The following is a 13,575-nucleotide window of genomic DNA, read 5'->3' on the forward strand; positions in this document are numbered from 1 at the left end:
TTTTTGACAGACACTTTCAAATGAACTAAATTGAATACATACTTTGGCCTAATTAAAATATTATTGATTTATTATTTGTATTTCCTTCCATTTTTATGCATTAACAATAAGATCAGCCCCTGCAACCTATACTATACTGCAGTGAGCTAGAAGGAAGCAACTGAGATATTGTAGCTCCATATTTCTGGAGGTTTCTATGTTGTATATCACTGGGTTTGGCAATGATGGCTAATGATGGCTAAGAGATGGATTTCTGTAAAATGGGTTAAACATAAGTCATTCCTGATAAAACAGTTTAAATATGATAATTTTTGAGTGGGTTTAATAGCTTTAGGAATAGAAATCACAAGTTTTCTGAATTTAATAGTCTTTTGGGGACTGTATGGGAAGCTTTGGGGGGCTTGATATGGTCCCAGGGCTGCCGGGTCATGATCATACCACATAGGATTAGACAAAACAGCCAGAATTAAGCATGGACAATCAAAATACCCCAATAACAAACATTTTTATGTGAGTAGAGGAGGCCATACATGAGCATTTCTACATCACAAAGCTTAAATATTAAATGCAGTTCAGTGAGCACACAATGTCAGAAGGGCAATACAAGGCAAAGGTAAGACGGTGAGTTCTTCATCAGTAACTGCAAGTACTTAGTACAAAGTAAAAAAAACTGAATAACACTTATGGTACTTTAAATTGATCTGAAAATTATTGTCCAATTTTATAATTTTCCTCTTCAAAATAAGATTGTATTTGTTGTATATATATATGTTTCTAAATAGCATTATTTTCATGGAGAAACTTCCGTCCCTTTTTCCATTGATTAATCATTTTTCTCGCTTAAAACTTGTGTCTGGTAAGCCACCTCGTTACGTAGTGCCTGCATGCGTTACAGCTCAGCCAATCAGCAACTAGCACGGAGCTACAAGTCCCGCCCCTCGTTTACTGTAGATGTAGACACATTTTGTAACTTCCGGGTTTGCTTTTGTAACAGTTCGAGTGTTGATATTGAAGAACGCAGAACGCTCATAGAGCTTACAGCCAACGACATTATCAGACGGATAGACTAAAGCGGGAAACAACCATGGTGTGACTGCTAATAAAAGGTAAGGTTTTTATTTTGTTTTTGCGTCTAAAAGCCTGAACCCATGCACTGTGAGATACACGGATGTTAATGCTGTCTTTATGTTTCCTTTCTAGCCATCTAGCCCATCTATCTACTTTCATGTAATCTGATTTGTTTTGTGGGAAAAATTGTATCTAATGGCTGCTGAAACTCTGTTTAACCTCTGCCTCCCAACATTGTGGTGGGAGATGTAGTCTATTTTCATTGTATTGTATTTTCATTATTATTGTGTAATACGTCTACATTTAGTCACTAGTTTAAATTTGAGAATCACTTATAATAAACTAAGCCACTGGTGAATTATGTTGGCTTATTCTGAGTTAAGCCAGTGGTTTTAATTTTTTTTTTTTTTTACCCACAGAACACCTTAAATCAAGCCAAAATCTCAAGTTACACTGTATTCACCATCATGTAAAATATCCTCTTTAACATGTGTACCAGTAAATAGAAGGACAGTTTTAATAACATGGTATGGTTACAGCTAGACTTGCCTCAAGGCACACTCATGCCTTAGCTATTGCAGTATTTATCTAAGCTTTTAACTTAATGAAACAGACGTACATGTTTTTGAGGGTTTGCGTGATAAACAACCTTGTTGTAATGTTTCTTACTGTTTCTGTTTCAAATCCCAGCTAGCATCTATGTGGTAAGGAAGATCCGGGCTGCCATTGCTGAGGGGGAGCAAGTGGAAAAGCCCATTATTACACCATGTAGTGCTATAGGTAAGACTGCTACTATTCATACAAAGTTAACAGAAAGACCTCAGAGTTCAAACTCAGGTTGAAAGAGTTAATCCTGTTGGCTTAGAAGAACATGGTTCACTGCTAATATGTTTTGATTGTCATTTACATGTATTTGCATTGTCAGACAACTGTTGAGGTTTTAGAACTATCAGCCACACAACTAAGACAATCACTTTCCATAGCATTATGTCATGCAGCATGACCATGTGATTAGGGGTATTACAGGTAGAGGAGGAGTGCACACGTAAGATTATGAAGAGGCTTTTTACTACTGCACATGTCCCTGACTGACATGGGTTTCTCTTTTCTACTTAGCTGGAATGAAAGCGGGGCATGAGTCAAATGGAAATGCCCAGGCCATCATGCTGAACTCAGGTCCTGATGGAGCTGCAGTTGTAGCAGCAGGCTCGGGGATGTCCTCAGAGACTGCTGTGCAGAAATGCGGCTCCTGACGCTAGAGACCTGGCTGGACACTGGAACTGTGGTCACCTTGGTGGAGAAATACATCACACTTTGCATTTTTACATTTCAGGACAATAATCCTGGATAATTCCATCTATAAATAGGGCAATGTACAGTACATACATGAATCATTATATGTCATACACACATTTTACAGACCCCATTCTACTGCATTCTGGTGTCCATCTGTTACTCAGTAACAAGGGTCCTGCTCCCATTTTTTTATGTGAGCCTACTTCACAGAGAATGCTTTCTGGCAATTCTATTGTCACCTCCGTTTATTGGAGATGCCCATGGCATTAAGATCTTCTTGTAGGTCAGCAACTTCTCTGTTAAAAGGGCCTTTTTTCATGTACCGCAGTTAATGAAGGCTGACTCGTAAACCTCTTTCCAGGGGCTGAGCAGGCCGGATGTCTCTGCTGCCATGTCAATGAAATAAAAAGAGAAATAAAAATCATGTTTGTGTTACCTTTTTTTACCTGCCTAAGAATGTGGTAAGAAGTCTGTAATAAACAACCAAGAAAGATAACCAGTTGATTTTTAAAGGTTTTAGTTGACTAGCATCTTTATTACAAGTAGTAAGAAAATCACAGTTGTTACTTAAAACAGTGATGGCTTAAAGAGTCATGAAAAACACTAGTGCTTTTTACTACAAAGGCAAGTCATATTATTTGCTATATTTTGAGTGTATTTATTTAATATATGAACACTGTCTTTATGTTCATAACAAGTTTTGTTTCCACATATCTGTAAGTCAAAGTAGTAGTAGATCAATATCCAGGTGATGCAAGGATGAACAAAAAGGAACGGCTACTTTTTGTCTACAATAACACAACGCTTCATTTTTTTTCCACATTTTATGTTACAGCCTCATTCCAAAATAGAATAAATTCATTTTTTCCCTCAAAATTCTACACACAACACCCCATAATGACAATGTGAAAAAGTTTTATTTCTAATTTTTGCAAATTTATTAAAAATAAGAAATTAAGACACCACATGCATATAAGTATTCACAGCCTTTGCCACAAAGCTCAAAATTGAGCTCAGGTGCATCCTGTTTCCACTGATCATCCTTGAGATGTTCCTACAGCTTAATTGGAGTCCACCTGGGGTAAATTCAGTTGATTGGACATAATTTGGAAAGGCACACACCTGTCTATATAAGGTCCCACAGGTGACAGTGCATGTCAGAGCACAAACCAAGTATGAAGTCAAAGGAATTGTCTGTAGACCTCCCAGACAGGATTGTATTGAGGCACAAATCTGGGGAAGGGTACAGAAACATTTCTGCTGCTTTGAAGGTCCCAATGAGCACAGTGGCCTCCATCAAGTTTGCCAAAAGGCACGTGAAGGACTTTCAGACCATGAGAACAACATTCTCTGGTCTGATAAGACAAAGATTGAAGTCTTTGTCGTGAATGCCAGGCGTCATGTTTGGAGGAACCCAGGCACCGCTCATCACCAGGTCAATACCACCATCCCTACAGTGAAACATGGTGGTGGCAGCATCATGCTGTGGGGATTTTTTTCAGCGGCAGGAACTGGGAGACTAGTCAGGATTGAGGGAAAGATGAATGCAGCAATGTACAGAGACATCCTGGATGAAAACCTGCTCCAGAGCGCTTTTGACCTCAGACTGAGGCGATGGTTCATCTTTCAGCAGAACAACGACCCTAAGCACACAGCCAAGATATCAAAGGAGTGTCTTCAGGACAACTCTGTGAATGTCCTTGAGTGGCCCAGCCAGAGCCCGGACTTGAATCTGATCGAACATCTCTGGAGAGATCTGAAAACGGCTGTGCACCGACGCTCCCCATCCAACGTGATGGAGCTTGAGAGGTTCTGCAAAGAGGAATGGGTGAAACTGCCCAAAGATAGCTTGTGGTGTCATACTCAAAAAGACTTGAGGCTGTAATTGCTGCTAAAGGTGCATCAACACAGTAGTGAGCAAAGGCTGTGAATACTTATGTACATGTGATGTTTTAGTTTCTTATTTTTAATACATTTGCATAAAAAAAAATAATAATCATATTGTCATTATGGGGTGTTGTGTGTAGAATTTTGAGGAAAGAAATGAATTGATTCCATTTTGGAATGAGGCTGTAACATAAGAAAATGTGGAAAAAGTGAAGCGTTGTGAATACTTTCCAGATGCACTGTATATACATATCCCTTTTTACTGATTGGTCCGATGTAATAAATTATTATTATTACTAATAATGTAATATTTTGAGGTCCTCTTTTTAAACTTTTATTAGCTGTAAGCCACGATCACCAATTTATATATATTTTTTCTAATTAAATTTTCCACAAAATTCTAGAATGAAAGCATGATTTACAGACAGAACAGTGCCATGGGGTGGTACACACGTAAGGCATAAACTTAGTGGTTCATGTCTTGGCTGATGCCACACCATGAGGGGCCATAGTCAGATATCAGTTGTCAGTCACACTAGTAGGCTACTGCTCATCTCCCTGTTTAGTATACAGTATGCAAATTAATACCATTGATCTTTCTTAATAGCAGGTACACTGATGTGAATGAAATCATTTTCTCTTTGCAGACAATATGAAAATTAATTTATACTTTTGGCTTTGCCTGTTTTTCATGTATATTTGAAGTTTGTCTTTTATTTGTTTGGTATCTCCTTGATATGGGCTGGCTTATCCAAGGGGGACTGTGGACACAGGCCCAGGAGCCCATGGGGCCCATATGAGAAACTGAGAAAAAAAAGTTTTTTCAACTTGGACACAGCACAGGCTATGGGATTCAGCCATGCAGGGGACTGATTCAGTTCAGACTATGTGCATGTTTTGCTGCATGCAACTGCTGCACACGTCAGCTCTGGCTTGTGCAGTCAGATTTTATATCAGGTGTGTGTATGCTGCGTGCTGGCTGCATCTCCATGCTGTCACAACTCTGTCTTTCATCATAGTTTTACCTCAATTAATTTCCTTCCTTGATTCATTGTATAGTCGAAATGAGCTGAGAAATGTTCAGAATAAAATAATTCTGTATGAATGTAGCAGGTTTATCCACAGAAATGCTTAACCGGGTTTTTGCTTTGAAACGTTAAAACTGGAAGTGTACTTGTACTGTGTTCCTGTTGCCTGGTATATTCTACTGATGTGGAAACAGAGCATCAGCATTAGCCCAAGTTTAGAGAACAACTTTATTATCCTGGTCCTTTTGTGCTTGTGGTCTTCCGGGTCATCAAGAAACACTTTGCAAACATATTCTACAGATGTGAACCTACAGTATACATCTGTCAGAACAAACTGTGGCTCTGTAACATTTTCCTGTTTATTCTGGCCAGGGAACACATGACTCATGAGAAAATTTGACAAGCCTTCTAGTCTCTAGATCTTGCAGCTGTAAATTTAGAATTTCCCCTTTGTGGGACCAATAAAGAAATATCTTATCATAGATCCAATGATCCTCACGTTTTTTAAACTGGCAAAGAATTTCCTTTCTTAAGACCCCTTAGAAGAAAGCTGCTTCTGTAGGTTGCATTAATATTTTTGATACTGTTCTAAAACACAAATTTTCATAAAATAGCAAAGTATCAAAATCCTGGCAACCTCAAAGAATATACAAATGATCTCTAAGGTTTTTCTAGTAATTTCTAACAGTAATATTTTTCATATTTATGTGTTTTAGAATAACTTGGGATAAAAGTGACTTCTCACGAGTGCAAAAGTTTTTTTGGTTTTGCTCTTGCAGATTATTTCAATCAACAACTGCGAATAGGGTTAACAAAACTGAAATGTGCAGGCAAAAATATACATTTCAGCATCAATTTAAAAACAAGTTTTTGTCCAGCCATACGTCATTTCTACAACTACACAACAGCTAAAGAGACTGTGAGTTATGTTAAAGAGGCTGTACGGATGTGAATATGTTTTGATTTTGGCTTGATCTTAGGCTTACCTCGAAGAAAAAAGTTTGAAAACGACTGGTCTACATAACAGCTCAACGTCTCTGTCATGATTCATTGATACATTTTTTTAAATACAGTCATCCTAAAGGCACAATTCAACCTCGTGACTTAAACATTACGATCTAATAGTGTCTATTTATGGTTTATGTTCAATACTAAATGTGGATGTGCCATGCAAACTTATGGTGTTACACGTTTTGACATATAGGTCTATGAAACGGGGTAACTTAGCTTTGTATGATCCTGTTATGAATTTGAATACTGCACCTATTTCAGTCATTCATTTTACACATATGCATTTTGACTTTAAAATAATAACTTCAGCTACAGCCGATTGTCCAAATTTAACTAGGAACCAATTAACTCCAACTTTTCCCCTTCGATGTATTTTGCTGATGCACGTCCGGTGTCCATCGGATGTTGCTTGGAATATTGAAGCGCCTGTAAAGTACAGAATGGATTCCTCATAAAATGTGTTTCTGTTATGTTTGCAATGCACTGAAGAAAGCGTTTCTTGGGAAATAGCTGTCTAAAACCCTGGTGTCCTGTTTTATTGCAAAGTGAAGCTTTGAAGAAGGGTAAGCATTAGCTCTTCAGTGGTTAGCTAGCATCATGGACAATGTAGCATCGACTAGCTCTGCTAGCTAACGCTAGCGCTCGCGGACCAGGCTTTTCTTCACTTTCTGTTATGTGCAGCCCTTTTACAAAAATTATACTTCATATACAACAAGTTGGACGTCAAAGTGGTGCAACTGAAAACGTTTATACGTGCATGATATCCTGATATCAACAGCCTGCCTTTTGTATTATTATTCAATTCATGAACATTCTGCAGAACTAAATGTTGTATTTTTAAGGATTCATATGAGGGGCTGCGGGTTATGTCCAAGAGTTTGAAGTTCGAGTTTACATCTTCACAAAACTGCATATCATGCCATATTGTTTACATGTCTTTTTTACCAATGATTTGTCACAGCTGGTGAAATACCTACTGCCATTCCTCTTGTTGACTGTTGTCATAACAAAAGCCTTTTTGTAATGTTTTTTGCAGTGTCCACTCCCTGCTGTGCCTTTTCACACCTTTGGATCATGATGGAGCGAAGAAAAGCCTTAACTCTTCCTTTAACTGTTGACAAGGATAACCTGGTAAATCTGAAGGTTTTATTTCTAGTTCAGATTCATGTCATAAATTTTAACTCGTGAGATTTTACTGTGCAGCTTTAATTGCTGGCTTTATTGCTGCCTAGGGATGTAACTATACTCTCCACACCACAGGTTACAGTATACTGGCTTCACAATTCAGTTTTATAAGTATTTTATAATTATTCTTTTGCTTTAAAATCTTTGATAATCAACAAGGTAAACAACAGTTTTCCTTTTAGTTCTCTGTTAATATTCAGAAAACATTTCATATTTGAGGTAAATAATACACATTTTTCTTCTTAAAAGGGACACAGATGATGTCTTTCAAAATCACCTTTTGATTTTTTTATGCTTAAAATATAAGGACTCTAAAAGAAACCCCAGATAAAACTAGTTTCTTTTAAATAAGTTCAACATTAAGGTCTTTATAGTTATGTTGCACAGACAAACATATTTCTTAGAAATGCATGATATTGGATTTTTGCTGATATCCGATATGCTGATTTTACTATATAATTTCTGCCAATAACAATACCGATATTGAAATTATGGCTGAATGATTTGGGAAAAATGTCTAATTGTGACACACCCCACACACACACACACACACACCCCCCCCCCCACACACACACACACACACACACACACACATATTGAGATTAAAATTTGATATACAATTATTTTAAAGTTCTTCATCTTATGTATGTATTTCTCTACCAACAAGCAATAAATCATTCTATATTATAACCAACACAATATTTGGTTGATTAAACTAAGGTGGAACAATTTTGGAAAAAAAAATCTAATTGCTATAATAGTGGATCTTTCTCACTTTAAATGAGAAAAACATATACAAAAACAAGAAAAGTAGGATTTTTGCAAACTAGTCCAGAAAAAAAAGACCCTAGAAAGTCTGCATAATGTGTACAGCCCTAACCAAAATATTGGCAGAAATGTTTATATCTGCTGATACTATTAACTCATTTTTTAAGCTAACATCTGCTTACACAGATATTATGCAAAAAATATCATACAGCCCTAATATTTCTGCATTTTGAATGAATTTAAAGAATAGATTTTCATGTAAGCCTTCATTTTTGTGCAAGCACCATGGGTTGTGATGCCAATTGCTTTTCTAGTCGCATCTTTTCCTATGAAGTGTTATCCTTCTAGCCTTTTTAATTTAACCTGAGTACAGTTTTAGTAAAGAGGACAACAAGGAAGAAGGCACTGATGTGTCACAAGATGACTACAATCAGAAAGATCCAATAAAAAGAACAATGAAATCACAGCATGAAGTTGATTACATGAAAATTGGCTGCCTACATGTAAATCTTTTTTTCCTGATATTTTGAAAAGAAACAAATTTAGTGTTTTCTTGTGTGACATACAGGTAAAAGACACCAGTGTTGAGGTTAGTATGCCTAAATTTGTTGATTTAATTAAATAGGTTTTTAATTGAGTTGCGTGGTATTGTTACATCCCTATTGCTGCCATCATAAACTCTGTGTGATCCAGCTTTGCACCATGGTTGCTTACATGCCAGCCTCCTGCCTGCTGTGTTACTAACGTGTGTTTATTATTGCGCGCTTCATTCTTGAAAAATCATGGCTGCACCATGAGCAGCAACTTGCATATTTCACGTAATCAAACCTGCTACCAGAGAAATGCCTTGCTACAGCCTACTAAAAAAGCTGCTGCAATGCCTACAGTTGTTCTTCTGATTTTTTTCTTTAATCAGCTTCACAGTTGTGAGGCTACTGTGCAGTCTGAAAAAGCACCCAAGTTGATGTTTTTTTATATTGTTGTGTCTGTGCAGTAGTCCCAAACTATAGATATTAAATTTAAATCAACTGAGGAATAGGAATAAAAGAATACCTGAAGCAGTGTTTGGGCACTAGAGTAGCTCAGGGGTTAGGGCAGGCCCTCAAATGCACTGGCTGCAGGATATTCTCTCTCCCCATGTTTCCTCTCTTCAGCTGTCCTATCAAATACAGGCAAAATGCGCCAAAATAAGCTTTAAAATTAGAGGAGATAGTGTTCAAAATAGTTTCTAAATTATTCTAAATTATTACTTCAATTGCCCTTTTCAGTTAATTTTGTATAATGTAGTTTAGCAGCAATAGATAAGCATTTTAGAAACCGCTTACAGCTTCTAATATTAGTACTCCTTGTTTTACTCTTTAAGTATTCTTATTAAGTCTTTTTTTTTTAATGTTGTCTTTTAAGCAGTTGCAAAGGAGAGACCAAAAAAAGATTTTTTCTTTTCTTTTCTTTTCTTTTCTTTTCTTTTCTTTTCTTTTCTTTTCTTTTCTTTTCTTTTCTTTTCCTGTTTGGCTAAGCAGCTGCCCTGCCGCACTTGTGCTTGCAAACACATGGAAAAATAACCTCCACATAGTAAATTACGGATCAGGGACAAGCTTTGCTATCTGCATGTGCTTTATCTTCGCTTACAGCTGTTGTTTTTAGTTCATTTATTTATACAAGCATGGTCACTAACCATCTTATGGATTGTAGATGGAAAACCCACTCAAAATCCCCGTCCAAAGTCTGTCATCAAACTGTGGAAAATTAGAAAGACAGGTACACAAAGTCCTTGCTCTTTGTCTGACAACATGAAACCCAATGTCCTATTGTGGAATAAACAGGGCTTCCTTCTCTGGGTTGTTCTTAACAATTCTCATGCAGCTACATTTCTTCAAACAGGTTTCCTGGACTGCATTTGCGGGATATAAACTCAGACAATGGGATTCACCACATAAAAATGGATCCAAGCTGTTTGAAAACAGCATCGCTGCCATGGAAAGGTAAGTAGGAGAGTTTTAATGAATTAACCTTCTAAGGCTGTTGATTGTAGATTTCCACTCCCAGTCATAAGAATCAGAATTTTCATTTATTGACAAGTATGTTTCAGGGTTCCCACAGATCCTTAAAAGTTCTAAAAAGCATTGATATAGATAAAAACATAAAGGGTGTAAAATCTCTTTAAAAGTCTCATTTTTTACCAGGGGGCTTGAATTTAGGGTATTCTTTGTTTCAGATGTGTCTGAACCACTTACTTTACACTGACTAGTCAGCATCAAATGATATTTGGTGGATTTGTTTGTTCGGGCAACTATTTGCAGCATTTTCCGATGAAAAAGTAGATGGGTAAATGCAGGTTTAAGGATATGTAGCTGCAAGATGAAAATGATACAGGGAATAGTTGGTGAAGGCAAATAAAGATTATCATGAGCTCCATAAATAAAACCACAGTTGGAGCGTTTTTCAAGATTTTTAGCTAATGTCTTTTGTATGTTGTGTGGTCAGTAGAGGTCAGTAGAGCTACAGGATACCAGGATTGTTAAATTTGATATGATACTAGTTAAATTCAAACCTGTTTTGAGTTAATGGCAACAGAAAATGATCTCCTGGACACCAGACTGCTGTGAAGCAGTCATCAGTCCACAGGTCAGGGGACTTAAAGGGGACATATTTTACCCTTTTACGACAAGTTTATATTGTTCTCAGAGGTCCCCAAAACATGCCTGTTAAGTTTGTTGCCCCTGACCACACCCCTCTCAGGAAATGGATGTGGCATTCGGAGTCCTGATGTTACATTCTTACAGACGCTTTTATCCAAAGTTTAGGACCTGACTGGGATTCGAACCATCAATCTCCCAGAGAAAAGTCAGCAGGGTAACCCATTGAGCTATCCAGCATCTCAGCTGGAAGCTGAGAGGAAGATCACGATAGGAGTGTGGAACTTTCTTCCAAGCGGGGAGGGCCAACCAACCCTGGGGGCAGGTGCTAACTACCCATTTGACATCATGAGGGTAAACTCTGAGAGCGGCTTGTTTTAGCACACATTTTCTGAAAGGTGGAGAAAGAGAGGGTTGAAGGGAATGGATTTTTCTGGTATTTGAGGGGATTGTGGACAGGTCAGGGGCACATGTTTTTGTTAGAAAAGCCTGAAAAAGTAATTTTTCCATAATATGTCCCCTTCAAAGAAAACTTGAGGGACCAGGAGACATTGCTGTCTCGCTCATCTGCTCTCTTTCTAACATAGCCTAATGTTTACAAATTCTTACTTAAAAGATGCTCAAGAGAGTTAATAATATTGTGTTTGCTGCCTAGTGAATTAAAGTGTTGGCTGAGCGGAGAGAGGCATGCAGCAGGCAAAAACACACATGAGGTTTAAATATCCTTTCATGTCTGTGGAGAGGTGTTGGTATGTTTCAAACTTCTTTGGAGAGGAACAGCTGTGAAACCGCAACACTGCTTTGTATTACTGACCAGCACTCCCTCTCTTTTGATTGCCCACTGCTGTGCTATCTCTCTCCACTCACAGCAGTTTTGGCTTAAAACTACAAATGCATATCAAGACTTCGGTACTTTCAAATGTAAAGATAATGGATATTTTATTGCTGAAAGCATGGGATATTGAGAAAGTATTAAAATTTTGACAGCCCTAGTGGTCAGTATTTGTTTTGCTCTGCTATTTAAATTGTGTTACTTAAAGGAAGCATTGCTGATAAGCACCAAGGGGAAGCTTATCATTACTATACACATGTCTTATCTTCACTAGGGGGCTTGTTTACCCCTCCCTCTTAATCGGCTGCTTTGAGTAAAGTTTGACCTGCGTTGACAGAGCAGCTGTTAGTCGTAGAAGAATTTAATGTTGCATAAAAGACGCAGTTATAAGAAGGTTGTGAACGGCTGCTTCCCTGTTTTGTCCTTTAGGAGGAAGCCCCGTATCATCCTGAAAGATGTCCTCAAGACAGAACTGGGAAAGGATCATTTAGAAAAGATGAAACGGAGAAGAAAGTTGGAAATTTATGAACCCCAGTCGAGTGTAAGGAGAGAGAGCGGACACAGCAAAGAGAAACCCCTGGCCAGCAGAGAAACAAGGTCCTTTCAGAAGTCTGAGGTCAGGACTCCTAAAAACAACATTTTAACCCCTAAATGCAACAAGAAGACTCCCCCTTCATCATCTCAAAGGTAGGAATACACTCTTAATGAAATGTTAAGAACAACACTTTTTTTTTTACTATGTTCCTAAGAGAAAGACGCTTAGCTTTGCTTAGCTTAGCTTAGCTTAGCTTAGAAGGGCGGCAGTAGCTCATCCTGCAAGGACTTGGTTCATGTCCCAGTCAGACCAAGTCTGGAAATTGTTCTGGTAGCTGGAGATGTGTCAGTTCACTTTCTGAGCATTACTGAGAAGCCTTTGAGCAAGGTACAGAACCCCCAACTACTGGGGTGCTCCTTCATGTCCTGCAGCACCTCACTCTGACATCTCTTCATAAGTGCATGACCAAAGGATTCTGTTTGTGCATGTAAAGGTATTTCAGCCTATGTGTGAAGTATGGTCAATAAAAGAGTATAAGAGTTGAATTTCCCCATTTAGGGATTTATAAAGGATATCTTTTCTTTTTAGAGAACAGGGACGGTGACAGAATATACTTGTGACAGTATAAATTTCACAGAGCTAGGGTTTAAAAACAAAAAAGGCTGCCATTTTTGCAGTTGTTAATGTGCAGGATTAAGCTTGGCCAGAACCAAAGGGCACCAAACCAAACCCCTCCATATTTCTTCTTTGAAGGCCGTCTCAGACGACACGAATTCTGCCAGATATTGGCCCGACTGCAACGTCACAGCTCATCATCAAACAGCCAGTCCAATTATGTGCATCGTGAACGAAAAGCAGTCCTTAAGACGCCCCATGACCATAACTCAACAATCATGTTAGAATTTTTCTTGCATTGCTGTCTAGTTTGACATCCTTACCAATGTTAATGACATGTATCTTGATGCTCACCAATAGGAGAGCATTTGCTCCTTATCTTTCTGTCATCATTTACCAGAGTCATTTACCCACTCTGTCCGTAACAGTTAGTACTTCTGTATCTGTGTCCTGCTGGATTCACGTAAAAGAGGCACCATCTGGCTTGTTGTTGATCCCAGAGGGAAACAAAGTTAAATTTGAGAACAAAAGAACACAGATAGAAGAGGTACAGCCGAGGAGGTACAATATAGATACTTATGCTATCCTCCCCTCCAGGCTCCTGTACAACGTGAAGGCCAAGGTCCCGAGTACCGGGAAGGTGCATGTGTTGGGAGGAGTCAGGAGGAGGGGTAATCATTAGAATGGTGTGATTTTACTTGATGTAATGATGAT

The 13,575-nt window shown here is 38.2% G+C and overlaps 1 protein-coding gene and 1 long non-coding RNA gene across 4 annotated transcripts in view; both read left to right on the forward strand.

Moving 5' to 3' along the window:
* Window positions 1–952: 952 nt before the first annotated feature.
* On the forward strand, window positions 953–2,788 carry LOC121523078. Its single transcript, XR_005993019.1, has 3 exons — window positions 953–1,106; window positions 1,759–1,848; window positions 2,185–2,788. It is a non-coding gene; the product is annotated as an uncharacterized LOC121523078 (long non-coding RNA).
* A 3,894-nt stretch (window positions 2,789–6,682) lies between these two features.
* senp7 (SUMO specific peptidase 7) overlaps window positions 6,683–13,575 on the forward strand; it is a 29,449-nt gene continuing 22,556 nt past the window's right edge. Inside the window, exons 1-6 of one of the 3 annotated variants that reach the window (XM_041806875.1) lie at window positions 6,683–6,853; window positions 7,327–7,421; window positions 8,812–8,832; window positions 9,936–10,001; window positions 10,125–10,225; window positions 12,141–12,398. In XM_041806875.1, the coding sequence (XP_041662809.1) occupies window positions 7,365–7,421; window positions 8,812–8,832; window positions 9,936–10,001; window positions 10,125–10,225; window positions 12,141–12,398 (503 nt within the window). In that variant the 5' untranslated portion in view covers window positions 6,683–6,853; window positions 7,327–7,364. The remainder of the gene's footprint in view (window positions 6,854–7,326; window positions 7,422–8,811; window positions 8,833–9,935; window positions 10,002–10,124; window positions 10,226–12,140; window positions 12,399–13,575) is intronic. The other 2 variants (XM_041806876.1, XM_041806877.1) reach the window with 2 other exon arrangements.

Source organism: Cheilinus undulatus, linkage group 15 (genome assembly GCF_018320785.1).
Source record: "Cheilinus undulatus linkage group 15, ASM1832078v1, whole genome shotgun sequence".
NCBI lineage: Eukaryota > Metazoa > Chordata > Actinopteri > Labriformes > Labridae > Cheilinus > Cheilinus undulatus.